At 36.2% G+C, this 23,921-nt stretch overlaps 1 protein-coding gene across 1 annotated transcript in view; it reads right to left on the bottom strand.

Annotated features, from left to right (window-relative positions):
• The window catches only part of TRDN (triadin), a 219,772-nt gene that overhangs the window by 29,755 nt on the left and 166,096 nt on the right, over positions 1-23,921 (bottom strand). The window contains exons 28-30 of the mRNA XM_042779095.1: positions 15,052-15,081; positions 2,624-2,650; positions 1,647-1,694 (exon numbers count right to left, since the gene is read on the bottom strand). Coding sequence (XP_042635029.1) covers positions 1,647-1,694; positions 2,624-2,650; positions 15,052-15,081 — 105 coding nt within the window. The remainder of the gene's footprint in view (positions 1-1,646; positions 1,695-2,623; positions 2,651-15,051; positions 15,082-23,921) is intronic.

The following is a 23,921-nucleotide window of genomic DNA, read 5'->3' as shown; positions in this document are numbered from 1 at the left end:
TAATTCAAGCTGTTAACTCAAGAGCACTCATTGGCACACAGCAGGCAGAAGCACTATTACCACCAGTGCCTGCAGATTAATACTTCTAGTCATCAAGTGAAACTCAAAACAGCCACTGTTCTCCATTAATCACCTGAGAATTGAGATTTTATGCTAAAGGAAATTTAGCAAGCATTTTCCTATATTTTTCCCCTTCAAGCACTTAAATTCTAAAGGCTTGGAGTCTGAAATGTATTATATTATGGTGGAGTAAAAACCTAATCAGTCCAATATGCTGGTTTGTGACACAGTGCTGTGATGTTTGAGAATGCCTTACCAAGGATATTTATTTCCCTGCTGCTATGTGGATGAGATTTGGCTGACTGTGCAGCAGGACTGATTTCATTTAGCAGGAAAGGTGAGTGGTCATGTCACCCATCCAGACAGCCCACTTTCTGTCCATCAATGTGGCCACCAAGTTCAGCTTCCTTGCTAGGACATTCCTTCCTTGGCTGAACTCACCTAAGGCCTGAAGAATTCTGCTGGCTGTTAATATAGAAGAAGTGATCAACGAGTTAAAAAAAAAGCTTAGCCTGTATCTTAGGAAGAAGAAGAAATACTTTTTCCCTATTGACTCAAAACCAATACATCTTCACTAAATCAGATCCTCAAGGCTTCCAGGAAGCCTCAAAATGAAAATGCATGAAAAGTATGAAAACACTTAACTAACAAGGTAGAATATTGTACATTATAAAAATGATTGAGAAAAATGCTAAATACATAGGAGAAATTGATTTCTTAAAAAAATAGGAGAAAAAAGTAATTAAATAAAGTCTGCTTGTTTATCATTGAACACACAAGGCTTAAATGGTTTGTTTAATAATTTATTAATGAGCACTTCATGTCAATGTGAAGTTCAAGCATCATCACGGCCAGCAAAGATCAATGGGATGTGGATACTTGCTTCCTAAGAGGATACTGCCTCTGGAGTGGGGACTGGAAAACCACTCAGGAGCGATGTAAGCTGAACATAAATAGCTGAGTTTTCTATGAGGTTACCCTCTTAGTCTTGTTAATTCACACCAGACCCAACTGTGGATCCTTCCTCCACAAAAAACACAATTAGGCTAGAACCCTGGTTTGAAAGGAGGACCCATTGTCCTGCTCACTGCAGCCACTTATTATTTACAATTTACTCGGGTGCACAGTCAGTCCAGGAATAGTAGTGCTATTCTTAGTTCAGCTTCTGGTACTTTTGAGTTTCAGGGACTGGAGGCTGACTCTACTGCTGAGTTGTGTACTCAATGAGATTGTAGCTGCTCCTTTCTTGGGGGACTACACTCACTGAAAAGGTTGAGAAGGGTTAATTCCCAGTGCACCTCTTTGATGTAGTGCAGGGCATTAAAGCACTCCTTCCTCACACTCTGGAAAATGGGTTTTGCTGATGCTTTACTACACCGATCATAAGAACAGTCAAAAACTGTGACAGCTGAATCCTTTTAGTTAAATTTCACTCTCATTTTTGTTCTTCTCTAAGACACTGAAAAGAACCAACGGCACAAAACAAAACATCTGCGCCTAGCTCAAAGAAGTCTCCAAGATTTGCAGACCACACATATCCTTATGAAGTGGGGTTGGTTAAGTGGAGTTTACTTTGCCAAACTTACCTGGTTTAGTCTGAGAGACAGATTTTTCACGTTTAACACGTTCATGCTCTGAAAATAAGAACCCCTATATTAGAAGGTTTTTAATTTTTGGAAGATTTAAAAATAAAAGATTCTTGTTATATTTTTAAAAGATGAATTTACATTATATATTCCCACTAGATCAGAGAATAATTTTTCAATTTCTCAATATTTCTCAGGAAATTATGTTTAACTAATTTTTCCTTTAAAATTAAAATAATGAAAAGTCTTTTTTAACTTTTTAATGTGGTTTAATTACTTTCTGTGTATTTTTAGAAATATCACAGAACTTTTAAAATTGTTAATTGCTTCTAATATTAATATATTAATTGTGGTTGCTATCAATGATCTTCTGTATAGAAAATTTCTCCTTGATGTTTAATCTAGAAATGAAGACAGTTTTAATTGCAACAGAAGTGGGGTTTTCTTGCACAGAATGACAAATCTTCAGTATCCTGCATAAAGAAAAAGAAATTAAACTTTCCATGTTTCTCTGTGTCCTGGATTTGGCTGTACTAGAGCTAATTTTCTTCATGTTAGTTAGTATGGGGATCCCATAAATATAATGTGAAGCACTAACAATAATGGATATTAGTCTGTATTATAATATGAAATGTATGCAATTTTGTGCTATTTAAGAACAGCCTGCTATTCAAACCCCAACATGATGAGACAGAAAATAATTCAGGGGAATTTTAGAAATATGTTTAATTTGGACTTGTAGCTCTGATGTCTAAGCTGCACAGCAGGTCAGCATTGCAGCATACCAAGAAATAAATCTCTAAAACTTGGACCAGAGGCTTGGACAAAGAATTGCACAGACTCTTCCCCATCTGTGGCCCCCTTGATTGACTCCCAGTGCAAAGAGACAAAAGACATAGGTGAGTCTCAGCTGAATTGGAAAATACCTTCCTTCTGAAAATTAAAATAACAATATTTTGTATCACCTTGCTACTTACTGTGTTCATGAGGGTTCTCTGAGGTAGCTAGAAGTAAACAAAAAGGACATATTTTAATATTTTTGTAGCTGTGATGCAGAATTTAATTAATTTCTTAATGACATTTTAGACATAAAATTTCAATGGAATATGTATTGAAGTGCAGAGCAGTTACATTTTCTTACTTACACTGTCCACCCCAGAGGCATTAATGGGACATTTAGCTATGGAACACAGGCACCCTGGATTCCTCATGTAGCCAAAATTTGGTACAAACATCCCTGGAATGCTCTGCACCTCTTCTGAGGGTTGAGTCACCCTCACTAAATGCTGACCATATACCAAACCTAGGGACACCACCTGGCTAAGTAAGGTGCTTACCTTACTGGGTGTCTCTAAGAGACAGGGAAAATTCTCTACTACACAAAGACAGAAAATTAATTTTAGCTTGAGTGAGGAACCAACACCTAGGGCAGTCTAAAGATGAGAATCCTTGACAATTGCACCTGCTCCATGAGGCCAGTGAATTTCAGATGGATTCAGTGATACTCCAAGAAGCAGAAAGACATTTGAAAATGTTCATTAACTTCATCAGGACACTTCTAAACAAAAGGATTTCAGTGTTTCAACTTCTAAACTTTGGGCCATTTCACTTTCTGCATTTTTCCAGAAATAAGCCCCAGATGAGCTAAAACTGAAAACTAAGTGAAACTTCCAATGATGTTAAGACCACATTCCTCAGGCAGAGAGCTTGGCAGCTGTACCCGATGTCGTTATCAGTTCTACAGAAGGAAGCAAAATGCCAAGACCTAGGCCTCCAGCTGGATTTTTCTGCTTGACCTTTGCAATGCAGCTGTTGTTTTCAAGAGAAAAAAGGCTCTACCACCTGCATGTCTTCTGTGTGAGAGAGCAATCCCACAGAGAGATGTGGCAGGGCAGGGGCTGAGCTGCCTTCGCAGCCCCAGCAGCACAAGCAATAAAATTTCTGCTGTGAGCTCCCAGGCTGTGACTCACTGAGCTCCTGAGCTCCCCAGCTCCCACCTGGGACAAAAACTCCTATGCATGTGGGTTTCTGTTTCACCTGTATTCTCTGCAGTCTAAAATCTACTTCCATTTTGTATCCAGTCTCTAATCCAAGTTGTTGTTGTTGTTGTGCATTTAAGGAGGCAGCAATTGGCTATGGTATGCAGAACAAAGTAAAAAAAAAAACCAAACCAACAAAACAAACAAAAAAACCCAAAAAACCCAGAACATAAAGAGTAAAGATACAAAGTAAGTGTATATGTTTAAATAAAGGAATTTCAAAGCAAATATTTAAATCAAATCTGAACATAATAGAAGGGGCTAGTATAATGACTTACATAACTAATACAGAATATTGTATTATATAACTCTTTCAGTAATCACCCAAAATAATCAGAGCTAGGCTACATATGAAGTGTTAATTTAAAGACTCTCTACTGACACTGCTTAACATATTTTACAAGCAAACTTTTATAATAACATCCTTATCTAAGATCTGCCTAAAATCAAAATGAAGCCATTATTTCTTAACTTTCCAGTAAAACCAGTACAGTTATTTCCCTTTTTATGCGGGTAAATATCAGTCACAGAGAATGTTCAAAACAAAAGAAACTCAGCTACAGTCTGGTCCCTGAAATTTGTGAAAGCATCTCTGTTGTCCTTTTCCATTTTTTCTGTGGAGGCATTAATTAGACAAACTTGTATAATGTCAGCATCAAGGCAGATTGAACACAGAGATTACTGCTATCTGTGCCTTGCCTGAAAGGCCAACTTTCTTATTTCTGGCATAACACTTAGAGATATTTTGATGAAATAATGAAGATATTCTAAAGTCAAAAGTCTCTAGAGTGTTGGTTATTCTAAAACATATCTATATTTTTTTCTATTAAAAAAAACCAAAACAAAACTCCAAGGTGAAATTCTGAAATGGTATTTGGTAAAAATAAAACTTTATGTTTTGCTAACTGTGATTTCAGTCCATTCAATATTAATGTATCCTTCTTGTGTGTCATTATGTCATTAAAAAATGCAATGCAAATGACTTACAGACTAAGTAGAAAGCTGAAAAATGAAATCCCAAGACCATTAGATTAATCTTTACAGTATCACAATTATCTATGGCATGGGTACCTTGATTTTTATTCTACTTAGTGAACACGGCAAGACAATAGTCCAGGTCAGACTTTCCAAATATTTAATGATATATGTTATTTAGTCTAAAGGGTGAGAAATTAAAGGCTGTGTTCAGCTCTGGCAATCTTACATAGTTCATGTAGTATCTTGCACTGAAAGTGCAAACAAGGATTTTATGTTTTGGCCACTGATGGTGAGAGGGTGTTGGGCTAAACTCTTGGTCTCATTTCAAGTAGTTGTTTTGATGACAACAGCTAACAGGACTACCTACTGGGTAAAAAAGTACTTACTGTTCACAATGTATGAAAATTCCGTCCTAGGTAAGTGTTTTATCTTTGTTTGTTTAACGCTTAAACTATACTAGAGAAGAAACAAGGTCTGATTTAAACTGAATTAAAACAGTTGGATTTTTGATGAAGTATTTGAAGCTACATAAGAACTGGAACAATGAAATTATCTGGTTCTACTCTCGGCAAAAATTTGTAATGTCTTTTTTGCCATTCTAAATTAAACATGGAAAACAGGCTTCATAGATATCTTTCTGGTTTTCACTTGATTTTTCTTTTTACTTGACTACTGCTCTGAAGTCTGCAAGGGTATTAATTATATATGGCATATTTTTGTAAATTAGATTCTGATATGGGTTCAGAAATTAAATCCTGTGTTTTATTGAACCATAAATTGGTAAGGCTAAAAGCAGAATGTACTTTTTGATTATAACATGTCTATTTTCCATCTGGGTAACACTTATTTGCTATTCAGACAGCAAATACATTTGTGAGTGTGCTCATTCTGTAAAAAAAGAATATGTTGTGCAGAAAATAAAAGCAATGCCAGAAGTACTTGAAATAGTTTGAAAAAACAGAATAATAATACATACTGTAGCTGGGAAAATTATTTCCAGTTAGATAATTACAGGTGTATTATAAATAAGAAATCTACTTTCCATTAGACATAGTAAGAGCCTGGTTCATTTCCCATTAAAGAGAGCACAGAGATTCTTCACCATGTTTTGGAAATTGCATCAATGCGCAACACCCACATAATGTTAATCTGTAACAACATTACAGGATGAGAGAGATCAAGATCTACAGGAATCTTCTAATGGAGTTATCAAAATTTGAAGTCTATACCTTCCACTTTATGCATCATGACAAAGGTACAATTTGATTTCCCTATTTAATATTAATTCATTCTCCCTGAACTACTGACTAACCATTTGTCCTTTAGAAAAATTAGTGGCTATTACTCCTTCCAAATCTAAGTTTCAAGAACTTAAAGGGATCACATCATTTGCATAATTTAAATAAGACAGCTTTTGGTCTAGTTAGGTCAAGGTTTTTCAAACTTTGAAGCAACTGTATCATAAAGAAGTCAAGCAGAATAAAACGTATTCCTTACATGTCTCAGAAAATAAGTTTGGAAAAAAAGGGGATTTTAGGAGCAGTTAAGGAGCAGTTCCCTACATTTGTGAAGTTATTGTCTGTGCCCTTTGTCATTCAAAGCAGAAGTCAAATGTACCCATAAGTTCTTTAGATCAGCAGACTGGATCTGTCATATCTGCCTGTGTCTTACTCAAGTTCTTCCGACTAGATGAGCAGCTGGCAGACTGTGTTGCAAAGCCAGTCTACTGAGCATATGTCTAAAGAAGTGACTCACAAACCAGATTAGCTGCAGCAGGATTCCTAAAAAGAGAATGGTTTGTGCTCAGCCTGACCTCTGCTTTACGTTAAAACATTGCCTTGACAGAGTATGACCAAGGGTTACCCCGTGGCCGAGTCAAAGTAAAGAAAGCAAGAAGTGTGTGCTGGTGGCATATAGGGGAACTTGGCACACGATTAAAATACAGTGCAGGCTGTACAAGCCTTGTCCTCACAGGATCTCTTAATTCTTTACATCTATTTTACATTTCTGGCTTACTTTAAACCTAGTATTTTCCAGGACATTTGTCCAGGTTTCTAAACATTAAGGATTATTATTATTATACCACATTAACATGATAAGTATGAAATGCTAAGTGATTAAGGCTGTCTGGAATATTTGTAGTGAAACAGAGAGTTGATCTTCTTATTCCTACTCTTGGTCTAGGAATGTTCCTCTGAGTGTGTGCATCTCTACAGACTTCCTTGGATCACTCTATCAGCAGTGACTGAAGGATGATAATAGGATAAATGGTTAAGACAAACCCTCCTAAAATGCCACTGTTTTCCATTATCATTAACTACTGATATTAGAGCCTGTATGGTATTCACTTGCAACAGACTGATTTTCCAATTGCCACTTTCCACCAAAAAAAGCTGTCAGGCTGCTCTCACAGTTCTTTCTGCCTTATTTTTATTACCAGAGCAGATTGGCCCAAGATATCTATCTCCTTTCCTAGAGTTGTGTTTGTGTCCTTTCTGTTTGGTTTATTTTATACCTCAGGACTGCATATTGAAAAATGAGCTGACTCTTGGTTTTGGAGGATTTTGTTGACGTTGTCTAGAACAACTTGTTTTTTAAGACTTGTTTTCAACTGTCAGTTCAAGAGTACTTTATATAACAGGGAAAACCAAATAGTAATAGACAGAGAGGAGGGAAGGGATAAACTTTATCATGGTGTAAATATAATAGAAGTAGCAAAGAAGTACAGACATTTCCAATATTTTAAAATTACTTTTAATAAGAGGAATTCCGTCAACTTCAATCTTAGATGCATGCCTTTAGGAATCATCAGTAATGATCCCAATCTTTCACTGTTTTCACTTAAGCTCTGGCAAATATAAGCTGTTGAAACAGCAATCTTGTGTGATGGCACTGAAAACTAATATCTTTAAAATACTGTAAGTCCTAAAATCCCAGGAGAACAAATCTTCCATAGACAGAGTCAGAAAGAATAAAATTTCAGTCAAATCTAGATGAGGTACATCTGCTGCATTAATGCATTTCATCTTTAGGCCCATGTAACGAAAGACCTGAAGAGCTTCCTCTCAATACCATCCTCAGCTTCTAACGTTTTCATGTGCTGTTCCCTGAAATTGTGGGATGGGAACATACAGATGAGGGAGAGTATGCTAACAAGCTTTCACTTTTAGAAAAATCAGTTTTACATTTTTATATAGCTAAGGCAAAACACAGTGGAGCTTGGGCTGTCTTTATTGCAACATGAATTATTGACTCACGAAGGACAATTGAGTGAAATCAGGCAGACTGAAGTTTATAGGATGTTAGAATGATTTTTCAGAATATAGATGTTAATTTATGCAAAAAATGTTTGCCATTCTATATTAAAAATTGGAGCCAAAAGTAGTACCTCTTGCTGATGTTCATATTTGTTATAATTGAATCTTCAGTCATAATGCCTATTATTGGTGAAAGCTGGTAAGCTAACACCCTGGGTCCAGATTCCATGCAAATATTTTGAATAGGAAATTCTTAGTTGAGATCCTTCTTATCTATGACTGGATTTGCAAAAGTATAGTAATGGTTGAAAATATATTTACATACATTATTAAAAAAAAAAAGTGAAATAATAAATTAGAAGAGAATAAGATGACTATGGAAATCTATGAAAGAAGAATTTTGGAGGAGATATTAGTTGATTTAAGGGGTGGAGAACAATAAAAATTAATTGGCTTTTGAAAAAATGGACTCTTCTCAGTATGCTACTCAAATTAACATGTTGATTAAAGCAAAGGGCTAATGACTAACTTCTAGAGGCATAATGGTACTGAACCATCTTTGTTCCTCATGAAATGCTGCTGATCACTGCTTTGGCTTTAATTGCAACTTTGTTAAAGCACATTTCTGCAAATGATGTCTGCATAGATAAGTAAAAGAAAGGTAGATTGACACTAGAAGAACTATTCATTCAGGAATTGCATCTGAATAGAATACCTCTGAGCATTCATTTGCACAGATTTTGTGCAGTGCAATAAAGTAATAGTTTATCCCACGGGGAAATTTTTAGTCAATTAAACATGTGTTATATGGATATGCAGGTGTTCAAGCATATTATGCTGACTGACAGGTGTGAGTGTTTTTGACATGATGCCAATATATATGTGTTATACCTAACTTACAGTAACAACACAGGCCACCAATTACACAGAGCACTCTTTATTCAGAAATCACAGCTGTTTCATAATCATTAAAACAGTAGTTTGACTGACTCCAGTTTTTGGTAGCAGGGGCTGAATAAATTACTGTTGCACTTTAACGCAAATAAGAACGATTAACACAAGTTGTAATCATAACTGCAATTAAAATGCTATGCTAAGTCTATTTATGTGAATCATTTTGCAGGTTTGTTGTTATATAAAAGAGTGTAATCTCAATTTCACCTTGAATAGATTACGAAATTGTAACCAATGTCAAGGTTTTGGTTAAATCCTACTAAGAATAAAAGTTTTTTGAAAAAACATGGATGCAAGGTAGCATCATTAGTTTTACGTGCTTTGACTATGAGTACATCAAGGTGTTTGGTAGATAAGCATGGGGATTTCACCTTACTGTCTAGATTAAATATTTGCAATAGATCCTCCATCCAAGTAGAGTGAGAGTGGATATTCAATCAGTTATAAAGATCTACAAATTACTTGCTCCTTCTTCTCATTTCTCTTTCAATGTCAGATTCTTAAAAGAGAGGGAAAGTTGTTAATTAGCAACAAATAATCCCAATATTAATTGACATTTGTTTTCTGTTCTTGTTACTAAACCTAAACTATATTCCCTGTTATAATTAATTGAGAAATATAAGTATCTCCATGGGGGCAAGTAATTGCATTCTGACAGAGATACAAGACAGATGAAACACTCTTTGCAGATCTCTCCATCAGCCCTAAACTGAGCCTAGGGTGAGCAGTTTCAGTGTAGATGCCTAACTTTTGACATCTAAATTTGCATGAGGAAAAGTTTCTTAATGCTTACATTAATCTGAGTCTCTAAAAAAAATTCTTAAAATTTATGAATTCAGTGAAAAGTCATGAGCTTGAGATATTCATTCCTCTACCTGCTTATATTGAATGGGTCATGTCTTATCCCAGTGAAATATCTGCAACATGAAAAGTTCTGTCCATCACTAAACAGAGGTTTTACAGATCATTAAGTCTTACATAACCTTATACAACAAATGTAAACTATTTATACCCTCAAGATAGTTGATACAAGGCAAACAGAGGTCAAGCAAATTTCTGTTAACTGATGTAGCCTTTTCAGACAATTTTCTTTATTTAATATAAATTATCTGTTCATCAATATTCCTTGAAAATGCTGAGGGCTTGTTATTTTAGCATGGGAAATCAAAGCTCACTCGTGCATGGGTAGCCATCTATTAAATTGAAAACATCTTTAGTCAGGAGTGGATTGACATTGAAAAACATCTTGTTTGTAATTCAAGATTCCTGTAAAGTGTTCTTCAGTAAAATCACTTTAATTCTTAATCTGCAGGATACAGGATGACAATATTAACTAGTTTGGACGATCCTTTGGGCTCCATCTTGTGGCTATTTCAGTGATTGTTACCTTTGAGAGAGCTGCCTGCCTTCAGCAGTTCCAACAGCATACTAGCATATGGCCGTATTTATTATTTTCTTGCATATAATACAGAATTTTTTGACCCTATTTTAAGAAAATAGTTTCAAAAGTATATATATATTCGATTTGGTTTTTTAAAATCCCTTTATTTAGACTAAAAGTTCTATTAAGAGGCTATGCACTACACTTTGCAGTTATAGAATCAGAGAATCTAATTTCTTCCTTTGATGCTTGTTAGAAAATGGCATTATGAAGCTGAGGTTCATCTTGAACCAGCGGCATCTGCAGCTGAGCAGAAATCACAAGCTACCATGACCATTTGCTTTGTGAATAAGATGGCTGACTGCTAATTCTTCTGGTCAATTACAAAACTAAGCAGTTCTGAAATCCCACCGTTTTGTTTGGGGGATTTTCTATGGGTTTTTTGGTGTGGTTTTTTTGTTTGGGTTTTTTCTCTTTGTATGTTTGTTTTTGTTGGGTTTTTTTTTGGTTTTTTTTTTTTTGGTGTTTTTGGGGTTTTTTGTGTGGTTTTTGTTTTGGTTTTTTGGGGGGGTTTGTGGTTTTTTTGTTTGTTTGTTTGTTTTTTTGTGTTTTGTTTTTTGTGTTTTCTTTTTCTTTTCAGTTTGGAAACCATCTTGATTTTTATATATATTGAAAAGGGATGCTGCTGTGCCTTGGCCAGTTTATTCCACACTCTGTATGCAGAACATAATTTTCCAAGCCATACAGTACAATTACAAGGAGCACTAGAAGGAAATTAATCTTTACTGAATTGACAAAAAGACGTAGTTTCGAGCTTGAATATGAATGCCTTGTCCATATTTTCCCTTTTGTTTGATTTTAACTGTGCTCAGAATATATACATTTTTTACACCACGATGCATTTATTGAGGAAAAAGACTAAATGTGATCCCACTTACTCTCCTGTTAGTCTATTTTGATTAAACTTGTCACATGAACGTGATTTTCATTTTACTTTCTAAAATCTAGTAGGTGAATTTAAGAGCTAGGTGTCAGAGTGATACTGCTGAGAATCAGAATGGGACTGTTGCTATTGACAAGCAACCAGCGCCTGCGTCTCACTAACTTGCAAATCCTCGTAGTATCTGTCTATAGGCAGTCTCACAGGAGTCTTGCATTAGACGTGCTCTCAGAAACAAGGCAGAGTTTGCTCTCTGTCTCTTGTTCATTAGCTCCAAGGAGCCTGGAGAAATCAACTCCCTGGTAGCTCATGTTCACGGTTCACTTTCAGCAATGAGAGGGCTCTTACAGGTACTCGTGAGAAGGAGCACCCACAAGGATTGTGACATGGCTGAATCCTGTTTGATCCACTAGAAACACAGATGTAATGAATCTTTACAAAACAAGACTTCCTGACACTGACTGGAGAGAGAACTCACTAACCTCACTTACTTGACATCCCCAACTCAGTCTGTGTCCTCTATAGTCAGAAATAAACAGGGTAAGGGAGGTATCAATTGAAATACAAAATTTCACATTATGCAGAACTAGGAAAACTTGAAGTTTTCTTTGATCTGGCTCTATTCCAAACAAGAGATTTTTTTAACCCTCTGTAGTTGTAAAACATTTTTGAAATGTGAAAATACTCTTATGATTTATTGAAACAAAAATAAATATTAATATTTCTTTCATTTTAAAATGCCAATTAAATGTGAAAAAATGCTGAAATATCTCAGCATGTTACATGCCTGTTTACTGTTTTCTGGACATGCCCTGGAAATGATGGGATTTCATTACTTCACCAAAAACCGGGCCTATTTTAATTCGATTCCTTGCTTATAGTGCTTTGAATTATGTATTAGCAAGAGTTAAAAATTTTTGCCTACTGGCAGCCAGATTTGCTCTTGGGAAATTTAGGAAGTGCCTTCCTCATGAAAAGGTTTGCTGCCTCTTGCCCTTTTGGAATTGACAACATTTACACATTTCTGTGACAGCTTCTCTATCCCACACATGTTGAAAGAAGGCATAACATGATGCTGGAAGGTAAAGCTGACCATTTGCTAGGACTTTGGTCACAAAGTCCTAGAGACCTAACCTTTGAAAGAGAAATAGTGAATGCCTAAGTTTCATATTTGGAGAAATCAACACAATATGTAATCTTTTGCCATCTTAATTTTGTTCTTTTCTGTCTCTTCCCAGCTCCTTCAAGACTGATTTATGCCATGCACAGAATGTACCATCAACTGAACGCTTCATTCCATCTTCTTCTCTTCTATGATGGCTTGTCTCTTTGTACGGCTCATTATTCTTGTTTTTCTAGATGAGGGATGTGTATTTGAATAAGACAAAATAATTGGAGGAAGCTTCATGTACAGTACAGTGTCTGTGTGCCGTATGATTCACATGAGAAATGGTAAAGTGCTGTTTGAACTGTGCATGCTACTACCACAATATATTTTGGATAATGAGCCAGTCAATTTAGAGCACTGCCTGGCTACTTTTATTATTTTTGCAGCTGTGCAAAAATACTATATCCTTAAGCAAAACCAGTGAACATTACCCTTTTTTATTGCCAGTCAGAGGAATACACATGCACCCTAGAGCAACTTCTTGTGACAACAGAATAAGCAGAAATAAATAAAACCTTATCATATTAGGAGACAGCTAGTAACATGCAATATTTTCAATGTGGGGCCTGCAGAGGTGGGGAAGCTAGATGAGAAAGCATGGTAACTGAAGCATGGCACGTTCATTTCTTGGAAGAGGCCTTATGACTTCTCTCCAGTTTTTCAGAGTAGTGCATATCTACTAAAGGCAGGAACATCACTGAATCAGTTTTCCTTAGTCACTGGAAGATTTCATTTTGCTGGCTTTTTAAAATTTTATTTTATTTTATTTTATTTTATTTTATTTTATTTTATTTTATTTTATTTTATTTTTATTTTATTTTATTTTATTTTATTTTATTTTATTTTAAACTAGAATCACTACCTTCCTTGCTGACAATGCTGGTTATGATCTCAGAAAACCAGAGGGAGATTTAATCCAAAAAATAAATAAAGAGGTGATATAATAAGAATGACTAAAGCTGAATTTCAGTTCATACTTCCATGTTTCTGTGAAATAGGTTGGTGGGAACCAACAGGATGAGATACAGCCTGAGCCAGGTGCTTGAAAGTAGCCTACATGTACTTGTTGCAAAATCCTTTCAACTAAGAAATCAAAGGAAGTTTTTTTAAGCAAAAGAAATATAGAAAGGAAAATGAAATGGAAAAATCTATCTAGCTTCAAAGAATGTTCATGAAAAATGCATTTTTCAATCAGTTTTGTTGGGGAAGATTATGGCTAAGGGGGAAGAAAGTCCTAACTGGTGAAAAATGAGCACTAGGTATTTTTTACAAATTCCCTTGGTGTTCTTCTGTAAATGAATGGTCCCATAATCTGTGAGAAGGTTGAGAGAAGTAGCACCCTTAACAATTGCCTCATTCTTTTCTTTCCATTGAGAATGTAGCAGTTCGTGTTTTTGAACATAGCAGATATTTTGATATCTGAAAACCAGTGGCTCTGAGTGTAGCTGCCAGTTTTCTGATTCTCCCTGCTTCACGGGCTACCTTTCATGCCTCATTTGTTGCAAATTAATCTTTGGACAAAAAATGCTGCTTGATACCTATTAAGCATGGTTGTTTTTGATAAATGAAATGAATTTTATTGTTCTGTTAAAGAAATGAAGTGAAATTTTGGCTTCAGTGGAGTGAGTGGGAATTTTGCCACTAACCTCAACGCAGCCAAGATTTCACTCACGAGCTGATAAAACAGTTGAGACTATATTTTTTTTTCCAGTTCAGTTAACAGCTCTTTACAGGGATAACAGAAAAAAATAATAAATTAGTAGGATTGAAAATGCGTTCATGTATAGAGAGTAAAGGTTGGCTCCATTGTTCAGTTATGTGAATCATAGAATTTCCAAATGGCAAAAGACACACCCTAGCCGCCCCACCCCCTTCAAATCTCTCATCAATAATAAAGAGGGCTTTTCTTTTTCTCAATGAATAAATCTCAAATAATCCTAATAAATATGTGGATATGTTCTGAAAATGTTCCCATTGCCCTGTTTAGTGAGAAAGACAAGATTTATAAACCTGGTACACAATAAAGTTGAATAGGTTAAAAAAATACCACCTCAGTGCAAATATTTCATTATTTTTGCTATTTGAAGAAAATCAGAAAATTAGGAAAATAAAGTTTTAACTCAGCAAATCTTATTCCAAAAAACAACACTATAAATAGACACTTAAGGTCTGATAAATACATTATATTTATCTTTAAATAAAGGTAATATTTTAGGTTGTGATTTAGGCAAAATTTTTTCACCAGTCTGTTAAAATATCAGAGAATGAGTTCAGCAAAGGTTACATTCAAGCTCCATATATATCTGAAAAGAAGAAATTAAATGTGCCTAGAAAAGCAGCTTCTGCAAAGAGCAAGCACACAGGTCAGCATGCATGGTGCACTTCAAGTTTTGTTCTCTTTGACAAATCCTAACGTGGTAACAAAGGCCTTTCATTTTCCTCCCAGCCAGAATGATGAAGCGTCTGATACTGGTCTGTATTGGCCTGTTTTAAAAAGGAGCTACCAATAGTGGAAATGGCAACAGTGTTATCACAGTAGGAGCAGATAAAGTTGGCTGATGGTAGCACACGAGGTGCTGTATGTCATCACAATGCTGTATATCATCCCAGTTGTAGCACTGAAAGAAAGAAACATTTCTCACAGCAGTCACGGCCCCAAAGATGTTTCAGTCAAGGGAAAATATTTACCTTTCTTCTCCCCCTCCTTTTTCACTGCAGCTGAAATAGAAAGAAAAATACTATGTTTTCAAAACTGAAGTTAATAGCAATATCAGTAAAAATAATTCAATGACCTATATGAACCTTTGTGTGCATATCTCTAACCACAAATATATTATGCCATAAAGGAATAAATTTCTTTGCCATATGAAGAAACCGAAGCATTTCCTCACAGACACCCAGCTCTGCTATTGATGAGAGCAAATTCCAGCTTTCTGAGTTCTCACATGCAACTTTAGTCATGGTCATCCTTCCTCCCAGACATTAATAATGGGAGAGAGAGTCATAGAGTGAATATTTCAAAATCAACAATGAGGCAGAAAGATAGATTTTAATGGCAAGGCATAAAGTAGTAAGAGGAGCATAAAGAAAGGTTATGAGACATCATCAGTTTAAGAGAAATGTGTGCTTTTTTGCTATTAGAAATAGTAGTATTAAAAATATGCATAAAATAAGGAGCAAAAAACTGCCTGAAGTTGTGTTTCTAAGCCTCTGCTGAATATCAAGATTTTCAAGATCTGATTATCCAGCAATCCCATCTCTAAATTGCATAGCATGAATTTTATGGGAAGGAAGATGGGAAAGAGTTTGGAAGAAAACTGATACTATAAAATTTAAAGCAAGTATAAAAGATCTGGAATTAGTTCCTCAATGTAAGCTGTGATGTGTGCACAATATTCAAACTCCAGAGACAGGATAAAAGTCCCCTAAAACTGAGACCAATGTTCCAATAAAACCTTGCATACATCTACAATGAGTGCTGTGAAATCAACAAAATTTTACTAAAAGGGACGAGGTGGCTAAAGTGAGAGTTACCTCTATTTACAGATGACTGCTGCAACTCTGAGGGAGATGAGCCAAGCTTTTTCTTAAATCCGTTCAAAATCCATGCACTACCTACAGCCCAGCCAACATTTATAGGACTAAAACTTCTAAAAATGTAGATACAGATGTCACTTTAATTTGAGATGCCTGTTAGAAGTGATCTTAGTAAGCCTATGCCTTAGGTTGGCATTTGCAGTCTAAAGAAGAGAGCGGAATTAAAACTCAGAGCCCATACTTTCCAGAAAAGGGTGTTCAGCACCCAGTTGCCAGTATGAATGGAACTGATGTGGTACTGGAAATGGAAATGAAACAAGCAGATGTATAACTCTGCCCTTCATTGGGTGATGTGCCCTGGTACAGGACAGAAATCAAGGATCATGAGGTCAGAAAAGGATAGACCCTCCCTAGCAGTTTCAAATGTTTGCAGTTTGGGTGCTGATCTCTGTCTCTTCAGTGTTCTTGAAACGAGAAATTATTTTACTTCAAACTATTTGTACATTAGGACAAAACAGATCAAGAAGGAACCAGTTAAACCTTGAATTACTAAAATGTTATTTATCAATGGCCTGTGGCAAAAATATTCTAATTTCAAAGATTTTTCATGTTTTATACCACCTATTCTCCTTTGAGAATTAGATAAATTTTAAGTTTTTAAGAATGTGCTCAAAAAAAAGAAAGGTTTAATGACTAGAATTGGTGAAAAAGTGGCACAAGGTTATCAAGAGCTGGTCCTCTTTGCTAACACTTCACTGTTTTAGGTAATGTGTGTATCAAAGCTGTGCTGTGCACCTTTCACAAATGGATGTTGCAGCACATTTAGCAGTTTTTGACCCCAGAGACTGCTGTAGGAGCCTCAATGGGTTTTGAAAGGCGTAATTACATAGCTATTTGTGGTGTGTTGAAGTGACTCCCAAATCAACAGAGACTCAAATATCCAGAGTCTGGGAAGGGCTTACAGGTGAACATGCAGAGCAACTCTGGGCTCCTCCTGGCTTCTGTGCTGCCAGATTATGGGATGTGGCTCACCATGCTTCTGCTCCTGAGGCAGAGCCGGGTCCATCCATGCCTGCTGCTGCACTTACAGCTATTTTATGTACTTATGGCTAGTTTCTGTTATTATGCTATTATATCCTGTTGTGACATCTGCTGGAATTTTCACCTCGGCCACAGTATTTCTGATGGAATGTGCTGTAAATGCTCAGCAAATCTCATGAGACAGAAGAGGCCTCATTCCGACCACTGTGGCTGGTAGCATTGCTCTGGTAAAATCCCGCTACTCAAACGTAAAATGACAAGGAGTAAATAAAAAAGAGCAGAACACTGTCCTTTACATTGCACTTTCAGAAGCTGAGCAATGTGTCTGAATCTAAAAAGCAGCAAAAAGATGGATGCTTCACCCAAGGTACTTGGTTTGCTGGTCATAAAAGGCCAGATTACCTGCTGAATAATGTATGGTATCCAGGGAGGGAAGGACATGAAATAGAGTGATGAACTAGAAAATGTGATGCTCCAATATAAGAGACGCTCTTGCCATGTGCTTTTTACATTGATTATTTGGAGAAAGAACAAATTTTTGAGTCAACTGTTTTGCTCTGTACTGATGAGACTTGTAGTTCTTGAATTAGAAATTTGTACACACAAAGCTATTCAAAAAGGATTCTATTAGCAGCTTTAAATCACAGTCTGTCTTTTCTAGACTTATCCAAATCCAGTCACATTTTTCAGTTAATATAGATAGTATACAAAGCAAAACACATTTATCGATAATATACATACCATATTCTGGAATTATAAATCTAGATTGACAACTATTCCAGAAACCAGAAATGAGCATTTTAATTTGTTTTAGGTTTTGTGAATAGGTCAAAAATATCATTACAAGCCACGGAGGATCTCATTCAATTTTTTTTTTTTTTTTTTTTCTGATAGGGTGAGAAAATAAAGGTAAATTCCAGTGGTGGAAAGGTCAGAAAACTGTGATAATGTAGTAAGAATTTTCAAGAAGGGAAAAAAGAAATAAATCAAGTTTAAGATTGTTTTATTGTTTCGAACTTGCATCAGAGACTTGAACCTTGATGACAAACAGTGCTTCAATCTTGCACATAGTAGTGTTTTCAAAGGACTTTTTTCTGAGTTGTTCAGCAAACACAAACCTTTCCAAAATCGTGACGATATCTTGAAAGCAGTAAAAATTTTGAAAACACTGGTTTCTACTAAAAATAGTCCTTCCTATGTAACTTTATGACCCATCAATAGCCAGAAACAGGTGTTTAGTCTAAATGCTCTCATAGAAGTGACTTCTTTTACGAATTCTTGCTTTATTTTCTTATAAGAGGAAATTGGTTTCCATCCTGAAACAGGAAGTTTAACTTTTTTCTGAATTTGCAAAAGTTAATTATGAAAACTACATTTCCATAAAGATTTCCAGTTCCTCTCTGTAATTTCTAAAGAGCCCTTGACTTAGATTTGTGATTTTCAGTCTTATCATGATCATGCTAATTAATCTCAAAGGGAATCTTGAATCTTTCCTATTTCACTTTGTATGAGACTTGTTGCTTTTTCTAGCTCACTCCACTGCCACATTATCATACATGGGTTTTGTAGACAATGATCCAGACAAGATGCAACTTTGATTTATGCAATTTAGAACAGTATGTGAATTTTTTCTAATGCATTTGCCTGTGGAAGGAAATTTTTCATTGACTTGTCTGCAGCAATACTTAGGTACTTTTCTGAATTTACATAGTGAGTTTAGAGATAAATACTTCTTTAATATTCTTCCTCCAGTACATATTTAATTTATTGACACTAAATATTCTTTGACATCGTGCTGTCTGTTCACCTTGTAAATTCAATGTATCACAACCTCTTCTGATCCCAAATTCTTTAACTGATTTTGTCATCTGAAAATTTCATTACATTGTTATTTCTATCTTATCCTGTTAATTATAAAATATAAGATGAGTCCAGACATGGAATCATAAGCAATTATTTTCGAAACAAGCTGCAAGACGAAAATTAATCAACTGCTCTCTGTTTCTTAACCAGATATTTATTTTCTCTAATACTGTAGTCTTAGGCATCAGCTCCTTGGTTTCTGCAATAATTCTTATACTGAAACTTTAAAAAGGTCTATTTAAATCATTAAATAAATGCTATGATTATTATTTTATTAATATATTGAAAACAGATATTACTAAGACATAGTTTCCATTTCTAGATACAACACAGGATGGAACTCAGTGATTTTCCAGATATTTGGTTTCATTCTGAATTTAATTATGAATTCGCCAAATATCTGAGAGATTTTAAATTTTTGAATAACCCTGGAGTTATTTAAGAGTATTTGCCCTGACATGATAACTGTTTTGTCTGAAAGTCATTGAAGTTTTGACTAAGTTCTTATATTTATTTTGCTTATAAACGTGTAAGGTATGGTGGAACAAGATCAAATGCAAACTGATCCCATGTGTCAGGTACTCTGTGATAACTGCTCATATGCATGCTGTTATGCTGAAGTGAAAACCACCTCATGTAGACAGCTACAGCAAAGCATCTGGCATTCACTAAGTTGATACTGTCTTTGCCCAGCTCACCATAAATTGTCCATCTGTTCATAGTTTGAGAAGAAGATACTCTTTTAAAATATTTTAGAATGATATAAAATGATATTTCTCTGTCACACCTTCCTAGAAGATATTTTTTTCTCCCTCTTTCAGTATTTTGAGTTCAGAATTTCTCTTATCCATGTCAAGTGAAATTTTACTCATGTTAAGAAACTGCAATTAAAAGAACTGGTATAGTGAGCATCATAGAGAAGAATTGAGCCTTTAAATTGGCTGGAGTATCTGTTATTTAGAACAATTCTCATCCAGTAACAAGAAAAACCTTTTGTGCCCTTTTCCTCCTCTGGTCCATATTTTAATGAACAGATTTGGAGAAATAACCTCTTATTCAATTATATTCATGCATTTTATCACTAATGGGCAAGAATAATGTTATAGCTGATCTCCCTCATAACCTGCCTATGCCTTTTGCCTTAATTTGTAAGACAGAGCTGCTGACCTACTAAGAAAAAAAATATTCACTAGATAACCCCCAAAAAGTTTGCAGTGTTTTTCCCTTTATTACCAGCAATTCCTTAATGAGACTACACAAGGATATTGTCTAGAAGGAAAGTGTGCAAACTCTGAGTTCAATTACCAGTATTCACACTGCAAGGATCATTAACCCCGTGTATTGGATCCAGCCATGACAGGGTTAATTTTTACAGTCGTCAGAAGGGGGCACAGCCAGGACCCAGAGGTCATTCTTTATCAGCTCATGTCATTTTCTGGGGATGGAGGCAGAGATGGATTCCAGGTTGGGTAGGTGACAGACAGAGAGGTCAGTTGTTGCCTGGGGTTTCCACAGGGAACATTTAAATGTGAATTGCTTGCTTTTCTGCTTGTACACTCTGCCATTAATATTGTTGCTGTTACTGTTTGTTGTCTTATTTCGTTGCCCTTTCCAGAAAATTGTTCTTATTTCAATCCCCGGGCTGTATCTTTTGTGCCTCCAATTCTCCTCTCCAGCCTGTCACGATGGGGGTGTGAGGGAAAGTGAGTGAGCAGTGCATGGTTTGGGAACACTAAATTGGAGAATATCATTCCTAAACCACAACAGTCCTGTCTCTGTAAAATCACTTGGTAGAGGTTGCAAGAGCGTGGTAATGTTCCTGAGCAAATTGCCTTTTACTGTGGGTGCCTGGAGCCTGGTCCAGAGCAATCGGGACATAAAGCCAGAGGGACTGTGACACACTTGAGAGGTGAGCTTGTGTGAACCTCATGAAGTTCAACATGGCCAAGAGCAAGATCCTGCACACAGACTGGGACAATCCCAGCAGAAATACAGACTGAGAATGGATCAAGAAAACTCAAAGGAGAAATATTTGGGGATGCTGGTGAGCAAGAAGTTCAACAGGATGCAGCAATGTGCATTCACAGCCCAGAAAGCTAACCATGTTCTGGGCTGCATCAAAAGCAGCTGGGCCAGCAGGGTGAGGGAGGAGATTTGTCCTACTCTACTCTGGTGAGACCCAGTTGGAGTACTGTGTTCAGTTCAGGAGCCCATAACTTGAGAAGGACATGAAGAGTCCCAGTGAATCTAAAGGAGGCCATGGAGGCTGGAGTGCCTGCATTATGTAGACAAGCTGAGAGTTGGGTTTATTCAGCCTGGAGAAGGGAGTTTTTTGGGGACACCCTACAGCAGCCTCCAATAGCTGAAGGGAGCCTACGACAAAGATGGAGAAACACTCTTTACAAGAACATCTAGTGACTATACAAGGGGAAAGGGCTTCAAACTAAAAGGGAGTAGGTTTAAATTAGATATTAGGAAGAATTTTTTTACTGTGAGGGGGATAAGGCTCCGGAATAAGTTGCCCAGAGAAATTGTGGATGACCATCCCTGGAAGCGTTCAAAATCAGGCTGGATAGGGCTTTAAGAAACTTGGTCTTGTTTGATGTGTCCCTGCCCATGCAAGGAGTGAGGGGGTAGAACTAGATGATCCCTCCTAAATTTAACTATTCTATGCATCCATGAGAAAATGGCAATAAAGCTTAATAAGCCTGATTCTGTCAGCTCTTGAGAAGCACATTGTCCCAGCCAGGAGTATCTTTGATTCTGATCTAAAATAATATGTGAAACAATAATATTATGCATCGAGAATTTTGGTTTATTGCATAAATATGCTAGATTTAAAATAAAAAGTTAGGCTTATTTCTGGGCCCTTCACTTCACTGAGGGGGCTGGGGGTGTTTAGCCTGGAGAAAAGGAGGCTCAAGAAGAGACCTTACTGCTCCCTATAACTGCCTGAAAGGAGGCTGTAGCCAGGTAAGGGTCAGTCTCTTCTCCCATGGTCTAGTTGAAAATGAAGCGTTCTGTCTGAGGTTGGATTCAATAATATTTGGCATCTTTTCCAGCATAAATAAGTCTGTGATTTTTGTGGTTCAGAGGACTTTTCAGGATGCTATTATGGAGTTCGGTTGCACCAGCATGTAGCAGTCTCTAACTCCTGGAAATACTTAAGGTATCTGTAGACATACTTATATTTGCAAACCTGTTTTTAGTACCAAGAATGCATTTCTACATACATATGCAAGTGCTACGTATTCAACTTGAATATTTTCCTTAAGGAAAAGTAATAAAAAATCAAGTATGAAGCTACAGGGATAACTTCACGCTTTGTAGTTTGCCATAAAACATACCTCATCTTTATATAACCTACTTCTTGGAATTAAATTTTTAACTCCTTCCTTTTCTAAATTGGTGTTCATTCACATTACGTATGTTATTTCTGTTCTTTTTTTTCTTATTTTCTAATGTCTATTAAAGAATATTTACAGAGAAGCGCTGACTCAAAATGGGAATTTTATACCTGCTGTTATGACTCAGTCCTGGTTATATATGTGTCATTATCTTAGTCTGACTTTTAAAGCTCTGGTATTTTTTTGAAGTATTTCTTACTGACAGTGTGAAGCAATGATATTCTGTAATGGATGGGTCATTTGAACAAACTGATATTGAGATTTTTGTATACCAAATATACCTACCTTACATTTTTATTCTCTGTTTTGTTCTCTATTAGTCAGGATTTTGTATTATAATTCTACATTGAATGTTTTTGAATTTAATTTTCACATTTCAGAAATATATTTATTGTAACAAAGGGGTTACACTGAGGCCACTTCTGTTACTGCAATTTACACTGGAATTGGCAGGTTTCTGCATAGTAGTAAGTGCTAAACCAAATATTGTTATTTCTTAAGGCATTTTTGGTTGGTTAGTTTAACCTGAGATGTCCTCTGAGGAAGCAGCCCATGTACTCTCAGTTGGCTAGAAAGAAAAGTGCTCATAAAGGTGACCTCTTGCTCACACTTGGTTACAGGGCAATGGCCACAAAATTTCTGGAATACTATTCCCCAGAGAGGCTTTTCTCAAACTGTCTGCCTGATGTATGTGACATGCCACTTATCATTGTTAAGAAAGAGAAGTTAGTGATGCGCAGCATCCCATATGAATGCTTAAAGCCACTTTACGCATTGGGGTCACACTCTTCTGACAAAATGTCAATGTCTTGTCATGCATAGTCAGTGTCACTGAGTTAGTTGTATTTGCTTTTGGAAATGTTGTACTTGTTTGAATCCCAGAAGCTAAGAAATAGCATTATCTGTCACATGAAACAGAAAAGACAGAAACTTTTAAAAACCTGTAGCTACTGAGCTGAACTGCCTCCAAAGGAAGATTGTGCAAGATTTGCTGTATCACAAACTTTGATGACTAGCAAATTACTGGATCCTATTGTTGACACAAAATTGTGTCACTATGCATGAGTGTGGAACCTGAGATATTCCCACTGAAGCTCAACTTTCCTACTCAACTTTTCTGTTGCAGTCCTGCTTCAGGGGCCTTGAAGGATCTGTAGTCCTGCTTACTGTGCAGACCTAAGACACACAAGATTTATGAGGCAGTTGACCTAATGATGTGTTTGACAGAATCTAATCTAAATATTTTAAGTTGTTTTAGAGTCAGCTAGAGTCAAAGAGAAATGCTATCTCAGGTATGAGACATCATTTGTTCTCAGTGAGCTGTGCAAGGCATCAAGTACATCCACAGATAACATACAAGGTTGTGTGCAAAAACTGAAGTGGGTAGTGCCCATCTCACTTGGGAAGCTGGTAAAGGCTGTGCAAACCCAGCACTATCAAACTCCACTAAGTTATGGCATTGCTCAACCAAATATCCTGATGTAAGTATAAAAGCAATCAATTCTATTTCAGACTTCACCCACGCTTCTTTAACAGAAAAATCATAGGTGTCTCTAAAGTGACCTCAAACTGCAGTAGAGTTAAACTCAGCATTCTTCACACTAAACAGTCAAATCTTCATTGTGTTTTGACAAGCAGGAAACTATAAGACTGTAAGACAACACAACAGCATAGATTTCTATGTTTCTTACAGTGTTTTGATCTGTAGGT

Source organism: Catharus ustulatus, chromosome 3 (genome assembly GCF_009819885.2).
Source record: "Catharus ustulatus isolate bCatUst1 chromosome 3, bCatUst1.pri.v2, whole genome shotgun sequence".
Taxonomy (NCBI): domain Eukaryota; kingdom Metazoa; phylum Chordata; class Aves; order Passeriformes; family Turdidae; genus Catharus; species Catharus ustulatus.
The sequence above is the reverse complement of the archived record's forward strand: the minus strand, read 5'-3'. Positions and strand labels throughout refer to the sequence as shown.